Raw genomic sequence first — 19,770 nt, forward strand, 5'->3', positions numbered from 1 at the left:
GGGAGCTCCCCAGAGGAACCTCTGAAAACACCTGCTACAAACTCAGGGGGCCAGAAAAACCTTCCTGTGCCACTCCACGCCCAGTCAGCCAGCAGCACATCTGAGAATCCATCTTCTTCCTCACCACTCCGATCCGGGATGCATCCAGCTTCTCTCTCCTCCTTTCACGTGCCCAGCGCCTGGCACAACACACAGACCCCACATGTGCAGCAGGCAGCAGCCACTGCAGCCCTGCGCAGGGCTGTGTGACAGTCCCCAGCCAACGTGCCTTGGGTTAAATCCAGGCAGCTGGCAGCAGCAACCAGAAGAGCTTGCCTCCAGCACAGACACAGAGGTGCTGCAAAGTCTGTGTTAAACACAACACCAGGCCCCAAGAGCTCTTGTCATTGTCCCCCGTGGAAGTGACAGGCCCCCGAGTGGTGACAGCAACAGCAGCAGATGAAAGGAGGGCGGTTGGGAATTAAGGGTTTCTTTCTTAGACTAACCAGCTTCTTGGCTTCAAACGCATCTCGCTCATCTCGAAGTTTCTTGTTCATTTCTCTGTTCCAAAGAAAGACACAGGAAAGACATAGTAAGATCCTTGTCAAAAATTAAGTAAACCCCAACACTTGAAAGCGAGAACAGAAAGAGAGCTTGGGAACAGAGATAAAGATATTGTTTATAGCCAGACATGTTGGGATTTCCATGTATCCCAGCCAAGGTCATGGGCTCTTCATAGTTGCCTTAGCCAGCAGGAAAGACTAAATTCCTTCAGAGGAGGGATTACCTCATGAAATAACACAGCCTGTAATGTGCCAGAGCTGGCCAAATTGCACCACTCTGTCTGGACCTAGGAAAACAAGCAGGGTCTAAACACTGCTTGAATATAATCCTGTAGCTTTCCACAGGAGAAATGAGCACAGTGCTGAAACGTCAGCCCCTTACAGGCTTAAGAGCTCAGCATTTCCCTCCAGCCTTCACCAGTTCTCACCTGAGGAGCTCCAGCTGCCGAAGGAGGCTTTGTTTCTCTTTCTGCATGTTCTTGGAGACTCTAAACACATCCCTGGGCAAAAGGCATTTTAAAATAAGAGGAAATAAATTAACAGGACAGAAAATACAAACATTCCTCTCTCAGGGACACTCATGGTCCTCTCAAAGATAAGAGCCTGCATTATGCTAGGAGAATTCAGAGGAAGCAGGACTGTTCTGGGAGCTGGGATGGCTGGGTTGTACCAGAGCTCTCCTGCTCTCCTCCAACATGAGAGCAGGCAACTCATCCTCTCCACTTCCTCAGCTGCTAGAAATGGGAAGGATGCTCACTGCCATCTGGATCTGAAAACTCTCAGTGTTTCATACAGGTATTATTCCATTTAGCCCAGAAATGGGAACAGAACGGATTAGAAGAGGATCTTTAAAGAGAGCAATATAGAGGGGATTGTGAACTGGAAAATACATGAAGAAGCCTCCTTTAGGCTGATGAATATCTGTATTTTTGTACTGATTTCCTAGAACATATTCATTTCCCACAAAAGGTAGGTAAGAGGTAGCAATATCACTTTCTGTTTAGGCTCATAAGATGTGTGGGATGTTCCTTCTTTTCCTCAAATCTTCTAATGAGACCAAGGCTCCTAACGAGGAATATTTATTTTTTAACTGCTTGCCCACCTTTCCTTCTCTGTCCATGTCTTTGCCCTAACATCCCCTCTTTCCTGTTTTTTTCCCCACCTGTCCTTCTGCTCTTGCTCAAGCTGAGCCTCTTTCTGGAGCTTCTGTAATTGCCCCTTCACTGCCTCCAGCTCCCATTTGCTTTTCTCCAGCTCTTCCAGCAGGTTTTCATTCAGGTGCCGGAGCCTTTCGTTCTGCACGCGGGTCTCCAGCTGCTCCGAGTTCAGCGACTGCAGCTGATGCTCCAGCTGCAATGGGAGAGGAGGAGGGTTAAACACAGAGCGAGGGGTTTGTGCTACAGTCACAGCTGTAAAAACAAGCTGGAAAAGCAGATGTAAACAACGAGGCAGAAGGGGGTAAAAACAACCTAGTTCTACAGACCCACCAGGGCACTGAGAAAGTGAACTGGAAGGAATTCTCTCTCGTCATGCCAGCACTGGGAAACCAAGCAATGCAATTAGGCACAGCTCAGGAAATGCTTCAGGCAGCAAGAGGAGCCTGATGCTGTCAGGTGTTACAGGAATCAGAGGGCAAATGGGGGTCCAAAGGAGCACTGGAAAAATTTGGGTGGAAGCAGGGTTGTGTCTGTCGGGACTTATTAAGCAGAATTGTTGAAACGCATCCCCTAGTTTAGGGGCTTCCTGAGCCCATGGCAGCTGGAAGGAGGATATATTGAGGTGCTAGGGGCATCTCACACTACACCTGGAAAGCGAAGTGATTGGGTGGCCTTTACTACTGCTAGAGACAGGACCTTGGGCTAGAGATGTCATTTAAATGCCACTGGGGCACGGCTGCATTGTAGGCAGCACAAGCCCCCAGCACAACTATCATTCCTGATTTGGGAAGTTAAAGCCTGCTGCCATGTCTCAGCCAGTGGCTCAATTCCTTATACATGGTCTGGGCAAGAGTCACAGACAGATGCAGCCACCCAAGCTGCCCATCTCAGATGACAAGTAGGGCATTCCAAGAGGGATCACAGGGACACTGCAGTATCCAGCCAGCCACCCCAGCTGAACAGAGCCCTCTGCTGTAGCTGCTGCTACACAGAAACTGCAGTACCCATCTGACAACTTGCAGCCCAAAATAAAAGCGTGCAATCCATGCTTATAACTAGAGAGAAACACCAGGAATCAGGTCTGATCAGCGTAGCAGGTGGCGGCCAGCCTCCACATTTACACCTTCAGCTTGCCTTTTCTCTCAGCCTACTTTCTCCTCTCTCAAAAGAAAAATAAAGCAGCACATCATGGCAGAAGATAAAATGCTTTTTTTCTTTCTCCCCTCTCTCTGCCAGCACATATGTACAACTGTAAAGAGCAGGAATGAACAGATCTGACCTTTCCCAGGTTCCTCGAAACACAAGCCTCACCTCTCTCCTCACTGAAGCCAGAAGGGCAAGCCACACCCAGCTTTGCCTGGAGTCCTCCAGTCCTGTGGACACTGGGGAATATTTCAGCAAGACTACATTCACTGAGCAGTGGGATTCAGCCTGAAAACCAGCAACCCCTGCTTACAGCCTTCGGATCTTTCAATAAGCCAAGGAACTGGCTTTAAATAAAGCACACGTGGCCCTCCCTAAAAAACCCGTATCGTGCACAACCCTCCCGTTTATGTGGTCTGTCCTTGGAAGCGATGCTGTGGAACAGCACATCACAGTACTGGTCTTAGGCCACAAGAGGGACCTGATTATCCACATAGCTCAGTACCAGCCTCGGAGTTAGGAGCACCAGAACTATCTGAGTAACAGTGTCCATACAGCCCAAGTGTTCTGCTCTGACCCTCAGCACGAGTAGATGCTACCTAGCAAGAGCATGCCTGAGCTCCTAACTATGGTCCATTCCCCTCGTATTCCCCTCCCATCTATGGTCCCTTGACTAAGGGTGCTAGAGGCCACATCTCTTGACTACTCCTCCTTTCAATGACTATTTACAAGCCTATTTCCGTTTGTTTATCCAATTCATTTTTGAACTGCTGACATTGCCTGCCTCTTGGGGCCAAAGGTCCAGCACTAATCTCTGTATAAAGAAGTGTGGTGTTCTAAATCAAATTCATACTGGTCTCATTGAGTGGCCCTCACCTTTGCTGTTGGAGGACTTGGGGAACAAAAGTTTTCTGTGGACCTTATCCATCGTTCTTCTGAGTTCATAAAGCTCACATGTATATTCCCCCAGTCTCTTTCTCTCCAAAACATCAAAGTCTAGACTTTCCTGGTTTCTATTCCTAAGGCAAATTTTCCATTTTCTTAATAATATGAGCTCTCTGTACCTTCACACTTGAGAAGGACACAGTGGAATTAGAGGAGACCAGAACTGCAGATACTGAGGCACATGAAGGACGTGGGCAGCAGGTAAACCATCCTCTATCCTATTCTCAATATCATTCCTGATGGCACCTCAGTTGTGCTGGCTTTTCCAGCTGCTGGACAATGAGCTGGTGATTTCTGAGAAGGGCTATTTCACCCACATCACAGCTAAGTATCCAGCTGGGATACCCCCTGTCTCCAGCATCTTGCAGGTATCTACCACGACTTGTTTCTGTGGGGGTCACATCTCAGTTCTTCAGACACCAAGGGAAAAGACCGTGCCATATAATGTCCATGCCAGGGATGGCAGGCTAAAGGAAAGCTTGTGCTTTGATCCTTTAAGTGACTGATTAATCAGTATGCCATCAAGTGCCCAAATGCAAATATACAATGTATACCTCTCTAAGTGACACAGAACTGTTCACTCTGGGTCATATTTTGGAGTAGCCAGAATACAAAAACTAGAGAAATCTGTCTCTTTTATGTCATACACATCTTCCTTGCACACCACAAAAAGCTTCAAAGTCACAACTTTCAAATTTTTACCCCATCTTCCTGCCAGCATTGTACAGTTGATAGGAAGATTGTGCCAAGAGAACACAAAGCAGATAAAATGCACGAACAAAACATTCACAGAACAGTGTTACATCTGAAGACAAGCCAATTATTTGACAACCATTTCATCACCTTCAGAGACAGGAGAGGACTTCACTAGCAAGAACCAAATTATCTAGTGCCAAACCCTCAGCAGCTGAACACATTTTCCATCAGAAGGCACCTGAGCAGATAAGCAGCAGAGGGGGATGACTTTGTTAGAAAGGATTTGGATCCCACTACCTTCTTCTGGCGGTAGAGGATTTTCTCCAGCTCCTGCTCTTTGTTGTGCAGCTCCTTCTGGAGCAGATTACTCCTGTCATGCCTCAGTGCTTCCTGCAGAGGTAAAGATACACAGCTGTGCACAGCACTCAGCACAGTGAGAGCTGCTCCTTGGCCAGATGAGCCACTGCCTCTACTTCAGAACACAGGAAGATGGCCTTCAAGCCGAGAGAGAGAGAGAGAGAGAACGTACCTGGCAGACCAGCCTCTCCCTTTCTGCTTTGATCTGTTGTTCCATCTCTTCATAAAGGCACCTGACTTCTCGATCATGATCTGACTCCTTCCTACAAAACACAGGTGCACACAGGTCAGGAGAGAAAAAGAGATTACAGAAAGGAAAGAGGAGGGTGGAACAGATTCCTACTAACAGCTGTGTGGCACTGAGCGGGCTTTTAACCAGACTGAATGTTATGGGTGAGCACTGCTGCAGAGCAAACCCATGGGAACAGACCAAGATAGAGTAATTTTATCACAGCAAGAAATCTCTCTTTTGCTGGTGCATCCTGTAACCCAGTCTCTCCTTGCATCTGAGACAGGATCCAAGCATCAGCTGGTTCCTGGCAGCAAATGGCCATGATGTTCTCCTTACCTCTTCAAAGCTTGTTCCATAGACTCCTTCTCATGATTCACCTCCTTTATGTACGACGAAACACGCAACAGAAACTCTTCAAAACTGGCTAAGAGCTCTGGACGCTCCTTCCGTAGGCGAGCCCAGAGCTCCCGAATCTCATGTGGGCTGGAGCAAGCATACAGGAGAGAAGGAAAGCAGAAGAGTTACTGTGCCATTTTATGGACTGTTATTCCAACTCCAACATGCACTCGGGACAAAGTGCCATTCTCCTGTGATGAGCTCTGTTACACCAATACAGCAGAGGGGGAAATTGGACAGTGACAGAGCATGCATGTGGAGTGGGGTCTATTGTGAGGTCAAAATAAAGGAAGTCATCTGAAAGAAGAAAAGAAAAATAATCTAGGAAGCAAACACGGAATGATTGCTTTTCCAAGTATTCATCGATAACACATCTGGTGTCTACATCAAGACTTGGAGAAATGAAAATGTTATAGCACACAGAGTTTAGCACACATTGCACATCATGGGTGTTTTTCTTACACTCAGACTGTACTGGTGGCTGCTACAGTCCTCCTTATTGTTTTTACACGTTTGGAAACCGAGGCACAAAAAAAGATGGAAATTTGTTCAAGTGTCATATCAGGATAACAATGGAGGAGGCCCTGGAAAACCAAAGACGTCTTTTTCTGAACCTGCAATAATGATTACACTGTTTTGACATTCAATTCATTGCAACTTGAACACAGCACTCACAAACTTCATTCCCAAAGTGTCTTGTAAGCCTGCAGACATCACTTCATGTTTCTTTTTAAGAAAGTGCTTTTTAATTTTTTTTAATCATGAAACACCTTGGAAAAACTGTCTGGAAAGATACAGAATAATTATACCTATAGTCAGTATCCAAATAGCTGTGTTTCTTTGCCTATGTATTTGTCTCCCTTAGTATTCTTTGGGGAAACACACAAGCAAAACAAACCAACCAAAAAGCTTTTGATTTCCTCTGCCAGTATTGCGTGACAGCCTTCTTTTTCTTCCTCAAGTTTAAAAAGTTATAGCACTTCATCAAATCTTCATATGTGAAATAAAAGAACATATGGAGTCCTGTTAGGAAACAAAACCATTTCTTTCTAAAGAAAGCAGTGAAAATATTTCAGATTCCTGTCCTCATCCCAATTAGCTTCTGTTTGATATTACTGCTTTACAACAGCTGGTTTGGCACAAAGATGTGACATGAAGTAGCTACTGAACTTGTTGCATAAAACTGCCAGTAAGTGGTCAAAATAAAACACAAGATAATTCCACTCTGGGACTTCTGCTCCTCAAAGCAGAGTTATAAACAGTAGAGAGACTGCTTTCCCAGAACAGTGATATGGCCTTTCACAGTGTCATCCTGTTGTCTGAAGCAAAACAGCTTTCCAGAATTTTTTTCCAGACAGAAGTTGTTTATCTGTAAAGCATGCAGGTGCTTTGCATCACAATGAAAATAAAGGAAAAATAGTCTGTTTTGTGACAGATGTGCCTCTGAGAGCAGCAAACTGCACCACTCTCAGCTTCTGTCTCCACTCCTGTCCCCCTCCTTCCCTAACCTGGGCTGCTCCTTGCAAAATGGTGACCCAGTTGGAATACAAAGCCTGAAAAGGACAGCCACAGATGCAGCTGGGCACCCCAGGCCCTGCAGGAGTGCATCAGTAAGAACCAGTTAGGCATAATGACTCACGTTGGAAAGCCTAAAAAAAAGGCTGGATGACACTGGGGCCAGCAGACTCTACTAGGGCTACATGCACAGGTATTAATACCAAGTTTCAAGGCTCACAGGAGCACCCCTTTGCCCAGTTTAGCCTTTCACACTCTTCAAGATCAGCACAGTCCCAAGCAGCTCCTTGAACACAGATTCTTCACAGAGACTCTTAGAATTGATTGTCTGAAAATCAGTGAACAGTCACACACCATTTTGGAACATAGAGAACACTCATCTTCCTTACCTCATCTAACCCTCACATGCCTCTTTCATTTGCTGCCTGTGCTGGACTTGTATGGCACCAGCTGTTCCATTTTACAGCTGTGTTATGAACTCGAATTTGGGAGACTGTGAAAAGCACTGAGCTAAAAGTAATTGGTACCCAATGAGAGAACCCGCACTGCATTTGCTGCCAAGCACACAAAAACGCAAGGCAGCAGTACAGAAAGCCCAAGCAGTGCTTCAGAGAACACGCAGCTCAGTTCACCTCTCTGGTACTTTGAAGTTTTGGTATTGCAAGATCAAAACACAGTAGAAGCAATGCCATGTGACTCCCGACTTACTCTTCAAACAACTGGGCTGCTCCAAGCTGCTCCATCATGGAACAGAATCGTTTCTCTTCATCATCGTCATCTGCAGGGTCCAAGTCATCTGACCAGCCTGACTCAAAGGTCTCCTCGTGTCTGGAGTGATGCATTCTCCCAGCACCTTGGCACAGTTCAATCCCTATTAACTTTCCTGGTGGAAGGTGAAGAGAAGAAGAATAAATAAAGTCAAACCGGGTGTCACTGAATGAGCTGCTATTCACATGGCAGCCCGACAGCGCTCCAGGAGAAGCCTCGTGCATGCTGCTGGTGTCGGGTACAGCTCCCGGTCAGCGAGGAGCCTCCGTTCCCGAGTCCGTTCCGCAGCGCTGGGACGCGGCTCGCAGCCCAGCCCACTCCGAGCTGTGTGCGGCGGTGGCTCCCGGCTCGGGCAGCGAGCGGCAGCAGCCACCGCGCTCCCCGAGCGCCGCTCCGGCCAGCCAGCGATCCCCGCTCCCTCCGGGACTGCGTGCGCGGCCCCCAATGGCACCATGCTGCACTTCCTCAGCTCCAAACATGGAGAGGAGGGGCTCGTTACCCCTCCCTCCGCATGGGCTACCTCCGCTGTGAGTCAAGCGCCGCCAACAAGGACTGCCCCTGGCTGGGACTGTGTGGAACAGAAGGAATTCGGCCTCTAGGCGCCTCCTCCCGCCCCGTCCCACGGACGGAGGGTTCCAGCTATGTGGACTCTGTTCCATGCTGAGACACTAATGCCACGAGAACCTCCTGCTATGCGAAGCATGTGACAAATACTGGTGCTGGGAACAAATCCTTCTCAAAGAAACAAATCAAGCAATCCTATTGAGAACGCAGCCCCCACAGAGGTCAGGTCCTCAGCAGCAGCTACTCTTCCTCTCCAAAATACATCTGCATAGTTCAAAAGGCAGAAATGGCATCTCAGCTACAAGACCAGGACTCAAGGATGTTCACAGAGCACAGATGACAACATGAAGCTACTCTGAGGCAAAAAATATCCATTGTTATTATACTTCAAAGGACTCAACTTTACCTCTTCTTACCTCTCTAAATCCAGAATTTAGCTGCTTCTCTCTGACTCTTAAAATGTGCTGTAAAAAACTTGCAATGTGGAAATCCAGCCCCTACTTAGTTAAAACCTGATGATCAGACAATTAATTAAGGAGAATGGTTCAGACTAGGCAGTTCTGATGTCTGCTTTTGAGAAAGAGTCATTACGTCTCATTATCTCTCTTTTACCAATGGGAAAATTGAGATGGAGATGGGAAAATTGAGGTAGAGAATGAACTTAAGATTGTCTTGATATCCTAGAAGGAGGAAGGAGCCCTCTCAAGAAGCAGACTTGATTGCAGCTTGAACTGCTTTCCCTTGATTTGCCCTGCACACTCCATAGGATGGACAGCCAGGCCAAACTCGAGGGGCAAAGTCTGAGAAGGATTTCAGTGATGCCAGACACAAAAAATAACCATAAAGAAAAGAAATGCAGAAATTAACTGTTTTGCCTAGACTGAAGGAAGCGCCATGGAGCCAAGCTGCCAGCACAGGGTGGTACCTGACAAAGAGAAAACTTGCCTTCCTCTCCCAGCAGTGCCACTGAGGCAGATGCCCTCATGATGCCCATCTGAGGCTGTGCCCGTGGGACAAATGCCTCTTACAATGAGATGTGGGAATAATCAAGTCATAACACAGAGGGCACTGTGGGTGCCAAGGTGCCCAAATGGTGCACATTCACCTGCACCAGTGCTAGACTGGAAAGCCCCCACCCCTGGGGACTCGTGTTTCTGCCAAAAGCAGTGGAACCAGCAAACAACAGAGGCACAGGGCAGAAACAGGAGTAGTCAGCAGGCACTCAGTGGGATAAAGCAGTCCCTGAACAGGCTGGCCCAAGGCACAGTGTACTGCGTTTATTTAGGGGAAATCTTTACAACTTCTCTTACGGCGGCTGTTTCTGACCATTCAAATCGCAGCATTAAAAGGCCCTCCCTCCCAAGTTTGTGAGAAAGCCAGGAGCAAACACAATCTGAGCAATCAGGACAGCAAAATTCAGGAGCCTCTTCCATCACTTCTGAAAGCCCTAGACCACCTGTGTTCACTTGGTTTGACCTGATCCACCTAACACTCCTGCATGTCCAAGGAAGGGGCTGACAAGTGCAGACTTTCTGAGAGCTGACAAGACAGACGGGCACCTTTACTGCTGGGTGAGGACTCTGGGCAAGGATTAGCACTCTCCTAGTGTTTGGAAAAGACAACAGTAAGAAGGCAACAAAGCCTTATTAGCCAGTGTTCTAGCCTACTAACAGGACTCCTACTAATGCCCTTGAACAGCAGTGCTAGCAGCTGGGGGCAGTTGCCACGAGGCACATTTCCATGCAGATGAACAACTGATCAGACAGCCAGGCAGAGCTGGCATCGTCATGTACCCTCTCCAGCATGAGATGTTCTGTGGTTGGCTCTACCAGGTGGGCAGGGAACAGCTGTGGGAGAGGGCAGCACAAAGCCTTGAGGGGGGCATAGACACCCACCTTCTCCAGTGATGTCCACATGGGCATGGGGCATTGTCTTGCATAGCTTGTGCAGCTTCAGCAAAACCACTGCCCTTTCTTCCTCACCAACAGAAAACATCCTGTCACAGGTGGGCTTTTTCCTTCCTCTGCCTCTGGGTAGTCCTTACCTAGACCCATGCTGAACTCCACAGGTGTCAGGTATCCTTTATTATCCTGTTCCAAACTGTCAAAAACTGTCTCCAGCTGCTCGGGGGTTAGGGGGAGTTCACTCTGGAGCCGCTGCAAAGACAAAAGGACAAACAAACCTGAGGCACAGCTCAAGTCTTCCTTGTGACTGCCCCTGCCATCCTCAGCTCTGGCCCACAGCAATGTGCCCTTTCAGCACTGCCTCCTGCCCAGGGTGCGACAGTCTGCCAGCACAGCTGAGCGATGACACAAACACCTGTCTGGAGTCACTGATATGTTGACTTTTTCCATTACTGGATGATTCAACCAGGACTTCAGAGAGGGAATTTCAGGATATTTTGTTTGGAGAAAGCTCAGTCTGCTCCTTACCCCACTACAGAACCACTGTCTCTAGCTCTCTGCCTGCCTCCCCCATCCCTGCTCAGAGGTGGCACTGCCAGCCTCCTGTGACCTCTGCTGCTCCCAGGAGAGCTCTGGGCACACCAGGTGCCAGCTCCATGGCTTTGGCCAGGGAGGGAGGTCAGACTTGCAGGTATCTGGATTCAGTTCCAAGCTCTTGCAGATCCTAAAGGAAATGTTCAGTCCATGACAGCGAGTTAGCTTTCCTTTGTCACCTTCTGCCTGCTGGGACTGTATCACTACTCCCACAGCATGGACAAGGAGCAAAACAATTCTCCCTCATAACACACATCCAGAGCACCAAGTGTGGAGGGGCACCCAAAGAAATCAATAACAAAGGGGTGTAGGCCAAAACCTCGTAACTGCCCAATAAACATGCTGCTTTAGATAAAAACGTAATAAAAATTTATTAATGTAACTATAAAAATTAGGTATCACACAATCCAAAGCAAAATCAGTCAATATTTAAAGTGGCATGAACCTGTCAAGTGTTATTTATAGATGTGGGGAGAGATGGCGCAGGAGAAAAACAATCCACATGTAACCTTCCTGATAAACCTTTGAAAAAAAACTCACTAAGAACTGCAGGACTAAGAACTAATTTTGTTAACAAGCACTTTTTTAACAGAAAGCAGCAAAACACATCATTGTAGAGCAAATTTTTAGTTCAGGTCTAAGGTGAGTTTTTGGATTAGGCTTTAGCTATAATTATATAACTTTGTTGTCTCAACTTTTTTGAGAGGTTGATGGATTGTTCATCGTGTAGGTTTTTTGAGAGGCTTGGCTTTTATTTTTTCTTTTTTTTTTTATTAAAACAAAGATTTTTTTCCCTCCAGAATTCCCATCAAATGCATGCTTGATGTTTGTAAGAACAGTCATGACTTTTTATTTTATGCATTCCTTAAAAATTTTGGATTGCAGTCCCACTTGTCTCAGGAATTCCCTGGCAGTGTGAGGCCCCCCTGGGAGTTTTAGCACCTAACAGCTGTCTGTGCCAGAGTTTGGTTCTCAAAAATCTCAATAAGACAGGGGCCACATGCACACCCACACTTGCCAAGAGTGAAGCCATGCACATTGTCCCCTGTTTTGCCACCCGTGACTTTACAGATCCTCCCAGGACAGAGGAATAATGTTTTTCCCTCACCTGCATGTCCACCTTGGTGATAAAACCCTTCTCATCCTTGTCACACAGCTGGAAGAGCTCCCTTGCTTTCTCAAGCATCTCCACCTGCACATCTTCCAGTCTGCTCATCTGGCTGGGAGGAGGAACACGAGGAGCCACCCCATCCTCCTCACGCCCTTCCTCTTTTCCTTCCCAGTGGACATATCCCAAGAGCACTCCACTCTGGTTCTCCATCTTCTCAAAGTCTTTTTTTCCAGAACAGGGCCAAACAGAAGAGCTGTGGGGCAGGGAACAGAGAAAACCCAGTCAAAACATGACCCTCCACTTCCAACCCATACATGATATAGTTAAATGCCTCGATGGTTGAAATAACCACATTCAGCATGTAGATCTGGACAAAATAACCTTTGAAGTCCCAAGATACTCCATAGTTCTATGAACTGAGCAGAGGGAGAAAGGGAGTTTGTGTCAGAGACAGACCACACTGAGGTGCACACCACATGTAGGTAAACCCTGCACACAATGTGGTGTAGCTAAGCCCTCCACACATCTCTGACCCTGCACCCAGCACGGGAGCTCTGTTCCCATCTCTCCTCCTTGCCTCAGACCCAGGGTGCAGTCCCAGCTCTCTGCTGGTGAAAGCCAGGTGCCAAGGGAAGAGTTCAGCAGAGACAAGAGTGTGGGAAGGGAATATTAAAGCACACAGGTAACTCTGCATGGGAGCATAGCGATAGCCCCACATCAGGGCTCAAACACTGCGAGCTGCTCCTCTCTGGTCTTGGTGCCTCTGGCAATAACATGTACTTTTCCTTCTCCTGTTGCTTTTCTGCACCACGCCTTCGAGCACCAAACCTGCATTAAACTGCAAAAACCCAGAGCAGGATGAGAGCAGATAGGAGGATGATCTGTGCAAGCGACAGAAGAAAGAGAAGAAGAAATGTCACTCCCAGCCCTCTCCAGTCGGGTCCTCTGTCTGGCATTCCACCTCTGACATTTTCTTGTTAACACTTTCCAAATAGTAACTCCTTTTTTTATTTTTTTTAATGCTGTTATAGTACAAAGAAAGGTCAGACAATTCCTACACTGGGAAAATTTTAATAAGCTGGGCACTCCTGACCCCTTGCCTTCAAGCCTCTGTTTTGAGAACTCATGAGCTGCCAAAGAGAATTTTAATCTGAAACATTCACCTTTATAGGAAGGAAACCACAAAACTATGGAGACATTTCAGAGGCCAAAGAAAATATTTCCCATCACTTAAAAGTACCTAAAGCAAAAAGGAATGGGAGCACCCATTTAAGCTTAGCACTGTGACTGTAAAAATGCCTACAACTCATCCCTACACCAAGCCACCTTCAGACTTACTGATCTCATGGAATCAGACACCTTCTGCAGACAGCTTCTCTTCAGCAACGCCACCACATTTTTGCAGCCTTGTTGCACTGATTGCTTTAGACTTCTCTGTCTGCAGACCTGTTTTCTGCATTGCAGGGCAGAAGTGAGCTGTGCAAGCAGGCTGAGAACAGATATAAACCGAGCTGGACAAAGAGGGCTTGAGGGTTGGGTTCCTTGGGTTTTTTCAACCTCCAAGAAATTAAAAGCCACGTACAGATGGCACGATAACAAACAAACTAATTCTGTTTGCACTCTTGGTACAATGGGAGGATAAAGAACTTGATGGCCAGGAAGAATGTCACATGCGAGAACGAGACGGAGCTGACACAAAAGCAGAAGGCAATTATGCCGCACGCTCTCTGACTCCGTTTATTACTGCTGCTCCGCCAGCCAGCGGGTGGTTCTGCCTCACAGAACAAGCAGAACGCTTCATTCCCCTTCTCAAATCCGTGCTTTTCCAGGGCACCTCTGTTTCAAGTAAGTACCTGATCAAGTGACACTAAACTCTGCAGAAGACTGCCTATAAATGGGTACAGTTATATGTTTCTAGTCAAGTAAACATCCCTGGCAAGCAATGGACACTTAGTTGACCCAAGCTTTTGGGAAAACAGCAGAGGAAAGAAAGGAAGAAAGCACAAAAAATAAGAAGGCAGACCTTGTTTTTCTCTCTTGTTCTTTTTCAAACAAACTCTCCTACCAAGCATTTTTTTTTGTGTTATGGAGACAACATAGGAAATTTTGGAGAATAAAGTTAGATTCTGTGCATTAGCTGGACAGTCAGTTTGCTTCTGATGGCAAGTCTGTGTGGGTAAGTAGTAAAGAAGTCAGAAAGAACACCAGCTTACTTTTCATATTCAAGTAAAAGTGGCAAAGCTGGCCTTGAAAGAAAAACAAGAGACCCAAATATCTTATCTAGATTTTACAGGTGATTATGGTGAGGAATACCACATTTATGAATGATAGTTATTGGCTTCTACAGACCACCCTCCTGAAGGTTTTTTCCAGACCCATTCTTTTTGCAAAGATACAGCCTCAGTACAAGCAGCACTCTGTTCCAGACAGCAGCAGGGGTGGAAAGCAAAAAGGATTTCAAAGCATGAACCATGACAGGATTGCAGAAAATAGCCAGAATAAAAAAAGGCACAGGTAAACAATGTTTTCTAAAGCATCCCTCTAGCTGCCTAAGAGATACTGAGGCCCCCAGAAGTAAAAATGATCTTACTTTCTTCTTATCAGCTTCATCAGTTCTAGAGCAGCCCACGCAGTTGACGTCTCTCCAGCTTTGCTGCAGCAAATAAAAGGTGCTGCAAGGAGGATGTTCTGTTCTCTCTCAGAGACATTTTTTTGAAATCCAACCCATTACATCCCTACCTCTAGTATTTCCTCATTTTATCAAAAGCCCAGCTGCACTGTAGCTCCCAAACATTGGCTGAGTTAAAAGCCTCATAACTAGAAAAGTTTGGAGCCTGATATGGACAAAAGTCTGAAAGGATTTCACTTGTGTAAAAAACCAAGCCCATTAATTCAATGCTCAGAGCAGGAAGTCTCTTGTCCAAGCTGCTTCAAGTGGCTTCAAGCCAGATGTGGCTTTTTCAATGGTGAGACAGCACTTATAGAGGAACAAAACAGCAATAAAGGAGAGCCCCAGGAAGCAAAATATATTGCAGTTCTGATGGACTTCTCTCCCAGAAGCCTGTGACTGAGAAACTCTTCCTCTCAGTCCCTGTTTGTAAGGGCAGTGTGTGGGGCAGGTGGGGCACAAAGCAGATCTCAGTCTAAACAAGCACTGTCATCCCTTCCCTAGTTACAGAGCGTCACTGCAAAGGACTGGGGCAACATCTTCATCAGCTCAATCCACAACGCCATGGAAGGAGCACTTTGAAAGAGGCTGAGGTCTTTGGAGTACCAGAACTGTGGACTGGTATCCAAAAGTGAGGCAAGCGGAGCTGGTTTAAGTGCAGAAAGATCAGCTTGGGAAGAACTGTGCTTTCCTAACACAAGGGGTAAAAGCAGAGAAGGTATGTACAGGCAGCAAATGCTTCTGGTCAGGCAAACCTGGCCAGGCTCTGCAGGATGAAGTCAAACCACCTCTAATGACAAAGCCAGTGGCTGTTACCAAAACTTCCTGTCAAGATTAATATTTCCAGGTCTCTTCTGGCAGGAAAAGATCAGCACCAGTAAGAATCACACCTAACCTGGGGTCAGGACAATCTCTGCATCTTAAGCTCTTGATTTCCTTCATAAAAAAGTGTGCAATGGGTCACAGCGGAGTTTGTCTAGCCCTCAACAGTGGCTGTGAATGGCTGGTGAAGGAAGAGTTACAGCAGGGCAAACAAAGAGAAGACGTCCCTGAAGACATCTGCCAACTAATAGCTCTGTCAGCCTGGGTCAATTCCTGAACCATGTGGTTCCTTCCTTATCTTCCAAGACACTTGTCCAGCCTCCTCTTCAAACTGTATGAAAGCCTTCACTGTTCCCATGAACACACTGACAGAAATGGGGTGCCTGCTGCAGCCAGTGGGTGCTGACAAAGCTTCATGGGACTATTTTCAGGGTAGGTAGTTGGACTAGCATCAACTCCACAAGAGATGGAGTCCCAGCTTCAGTTCAAATGACTTCTCAGCCACCTTCACCTCTGGGAACTGTGTTGGGAGACCAAAAATTCCTTTCCCAGGGCCTGGGAGATCTAATGGAAGTGCCAGGGATCTAGAGGGCTCCAATACAACATGCTCAAATTGCCCTGGTATGTGATGTTTTTCTTCAGCCCACCCCACAGGTTTGGCTGCCTGTGCTCAAGGTCAGCTCTGATACTGCACAGGCCAGGTTTGGGCAGTGTCCAACACCTGAAAAACCTGATACAGAGCTATGGATTACACCAGGTAACTATTGCCATAGTATGTGTTGGGGCTTAGCAAGCAAAAATTCACCTGCTCCTGCAAGACAACTTTCCCAGAGCCTGGAAGGCAAGCACAGGTCTTCTCAGCCACAGGACCTGCCATAAAGACAGCTCTTGTATTTCCACAGTGAGGAAACTCAGACCACTCTTACGTGACTCTTTTCGCTACCTAAGGCATAAACTGCAGTTTATCCTCTGCAAAGCTGTGGCAGAAAGTCAGCTGGCTCCCACGGGCCTGGCATTCTTTAGGAAAATCATAAGACTTGAGTTTTAATCCTGACTCAGCTGGCCATATGGCCGTGGGTAAGTCACGTCACCTGTCTATGCCTATAGACTGGCAGCTCCTCCAGTCTGGTTCCTGATGCTTGTGACAGCTGGCACTTTAGGACTCAATATCTGCAGACTGATAATTACACGTGAAACTCAAGCATCCAAATAGTTTCAAAGCCTCAAAGCTGAAGAATGAAAAACTTGGACAGAGAAACACAAATTTCAACAAACAGAAAGAACAGACACAAGTTGCTTTTCCTGGAAAAGGGAGGTACCACTTTTAAGGTAACATTACAAGGTCATCACTTCCAATTTATTGCCTCAAAAAGCTTTTCCTCTTGTAGCCGTAAGCAGTGTTAAAGAGTACAGGAAAGTCACAGATAAAATGCTTTCAACAGCCAAGCCCTTATCTAGGTGACCCTGACCACCATGTGCACATGACAACTTTGGGGTGTTGTTGCTGGGGTTTTTTTTCGTTTTTTCCACAGCCCGATGACAAAGAGGAAAGGAAAGTGAGGAGAGCAGCCAAATTTCCACAGCTGGTCCTTAGATGACCCTAGTCACTGCAGGGCATTGTGCATGCACTGAATACGCTGCATTCCGAGCAGTCCTCCCCAGTGCAAGACAATGAATCAACAGTTAATGAAGGAGCGAGAAACTAAGCCCAACTGCCCGAGTGGCTTACCCAGGATTACAAACCAAGGCCAGTGTTTGGGTCCTCTAGAGGGAACCTGTAAGGGAAAGCTTTCCTGTACAACTGAGTTTTTGGTGATAGAGTGGTAGAAGGGAATATCAAAGAAGAATCACAAACTAAAGTGCTCAGATACTTGCTGGGAGGTTTCCCAAAAGACATCCTCCTGTATCTCTGCCTAAGACAATATTATTAGAAACAACAAAACCACCCCCATACTAAAGCTAAATATTTAAGTCAATTATTTAAACAAATCAGAAGAACACACACCCTTTCCTTTCTACTCCTGATGCAGAAAAATAAGTCTTACAGCTTCAAAGGAAGGACTTCACCGGGTCTTTAGGCGCACAGTGATCACACTCCTGGTGCATACGCTGGACGAGGCAGGTTTGATCCCATACATGAGAAGATACTAGACAAAGAAGAGATGAAGGGCTGGGTAAGGGATCGCTGCAGCAGAAGGCTGTTGCTCCAGCACATTACAAATGCACAACAAATGCAGGCCAAGAGGCAGTAGGTACAAAGCATTTGTTGCTTGGTCGTGGAATGGAAGCATCACTCAGGAGCAGGTGAGCAACAGGTAAGTTTTACAAGAAAAGGGCAATAAAAACTTCACAGTTCCTTATACCATTTTATATGAAACACATGCCACTTGTTCTGTTTGTTTAACCTACCTTTTGCCCCTGAGGTTTTGAAAGCTAGCAATTGCTATAAAAAGTGCTCGTTGTAGATCACAGTCACATCTACACATCCCAGATTTTCTAGTAATGTGAGATTCAGTGATCAAATATGGGTATTTACAATTATTATCCTAGGTGCAGACAAAAAGCACATATGCATGGACAAAAATCACAGCCATACAAAACTGACCAGGTGCAGACAGAGCAGAGATCTTGCCATGGAAAAGACACTGACCCCTGTGACAAACTGACCCTGGGTTCCACAGATGCTGAATTTCCAAAAGCTGCTCAAAGGAACTGGGTACTCACTTGATGAAAATTATTTTAAAAGGCTCTGCCAAGGCTCAGCCTGAAAAGGCTGGGAGAAGGGCAAAAAGAAAATAGTTATTTCTCTAGTGTACTTCTCTAGTGTTCAAAATCAATTTTGCTCTTCCCCTTCTCTAGCACATTTGTTTCCATTGTTTGGAATTTGTTTGGGTGGTTGTTGGGTTCTCCCTTCCCAAAGGGAACGGCAGGAAAAGAAATACACTGAAAAATATGAAAAACATCAATTGTTTTGTGAAAGTTTTTTTCTTTTAAAAAACCTAAGAAACCCATACACACCCTGGGCAGAAAGCCTGAAATTAGGTTTTCATATCTAGAGCTACACTTTACTCTCTCTCTTTTAATTGCCTGCACTTGACTATATCCCTTTAAGGAAACAGGAACAAATCCAGGAACCTTTGTGTTGTTTATTCATCAGAGGATTAGCTCAGCCTGATAGCCCTGAGCTAACCCGTGCTGCCTATCTTGGATGACTTCATCATGGGATATGCCAGTAGGATACCGAGGTATATCCCAGAAACACTGACAGGTTCAAGAGCCTTCATCGTTCTGAAGAGCAATTTAAAAGAGGCTCTGCTGCAATCCACTATTTCCCTCACCAAAGCTCATCAAAGAGGAATTTACCATTATCAGCTTCTTGATCTTTGCTGAAAAAAATCTTGCCATGGGGAAAGTTGTTTGATTCAGACTCTATGCTATTATCACCAAGCAACCTGAGAGTGGTAATGGTTCTATTTTTCCATTTCAAGAGGTGAACAAATAAACTTGTTAAATCTGCACTCACCCATGCTTCCCGGTTGGACAGCACAACAGAAACCACCGACTGTGCCAACAACTATACAGGCAAGAAGTCTGCAGCACAGATAGGTATCTACCTACAGCATCCCAAAACAGCATCCTTCACCCCAGAAATTGCCACAAATCTTCCATGCTGCTCCCCAGCTTTGGCACTGCCAGCTAGTGGCATTTTGCAGCTCTCTCACGCTGGCACAGCAAACAGTGAGGGAGAGTGTTTGCACTGGAACCTCTCCTACTAATTGGGCTGTTGGCTTCGTTGGGTTGTTTTGCTTCGGGAACGGAGAGAGAAGGCATCAGTTTTTCCTCTAATAATATTTAGGCCAAAAGTTAATTCTTAGCAATTAAAGACAAAATCCAAACCACATTTTTTCCATAAACAGCTAATGGTCTTGGATCTCTCAGTGTAACTAGCACACAGCTGATTTCTCAGAAAATAAAGAGCACGCCTGCAATAAGACATGACAAATAACAACAGCTAGTTTAAAAACAAGTAATTGTCATGAATTCCTTTACTTCATACAGGCTTACATGGTTTCCTGAAACTTTTCTTTAAAGAGACAGAACAGAGCATTACATCACATAAGGATTCATCTTATATACTGCAGCATTAGCTGAACACCACTGACAGGGCTGTGAAGTTGGAGGTAGATGCTGCTCGGAGTTCAGCAATCAGAAATTAGATCATGCCTAACACCAAGTATGCTGACAACAGAATGTGTGTTCTGCAGGGGATATCTGCAGACCAGGCAGAAGGCAAAGAAACTGTATTTGCCAGCCCAGATGTGGGAAGAAGAGGATAGAAGACAGAGGACTTGGTGC

At 46.2% G+C, this 19,770-nt stretch overlaps 1 protein-coding gene across 1 annotated transcript in view; it reads right to left on the minus strand.

The window, feature by feature from the left end:
- Positions 1 to 14,549, minus strand: part of CRACR2B (calcium release activated channel regulator 2B) — a 29,043-nt gene extending 14,494 nt beyond the window's left edge. Inside the window, exons 1-10 of the mRNA XM_063398251.1 lie at positions 14,515 to 14,549; positions 11,922 to 12,177; positions 10,360 to 10,471; positions 7,692 to 7,866; positions 5,409 to 5,555; positions 5,013 to 5,103; positions 4,781 to 4,873; positions 1,705 to 1,892; positions 971 to 1,042; positions 486 to 540 (exon numbers count right to left, since the gene is read on the minus strand). Of these exons, the coding sequence (XP_063254321.1) occupies positions 486 to 540; positions 971 to 1,042; positions 1,705 to 1,892; positions 4,781 to 4,873; positions 5,013 to 5,103; positions 5,409 to 5,555; positions 7,692 to 7,866; positions 10,360 to 10,471; positions 11,922 to 12,177; positions 14,515 to 14,534 (1,209 nt within the window). The 5' untranslated portion in view covers positions 14,535 to 14,549. The remainder of the gene's footprint in view (positions 1 to 485; positions 541 to 970; positions 1,043 to 1,704; positions 1,893 to 4,780; positions 4,874 to 5,012; positions 5,104 to 5,408; positions 5,556 to 7,691; positions 7,867 to 10,359; positions 10,472 to 11,921; positions 12,178 to 14,514) is intronic.
- Between the last annotated feature and the right edge of the window lie 5,221 nt (positions 14,550 to 19,770).

Source organism: Prinia subflava, chromosome 5 (assembly GCF_021018805.1).
Source record: "Prinia subflava isolate CZ2003 ecotype Zambia chromosome 5, Cam_Psub_1.2, whole genome shotgun sequence".
NCBI lineage: Eukaryota > Metazoa > Chordata > Aves > Passeriformes > Cisticolidae > Prinia > Prinia subflava.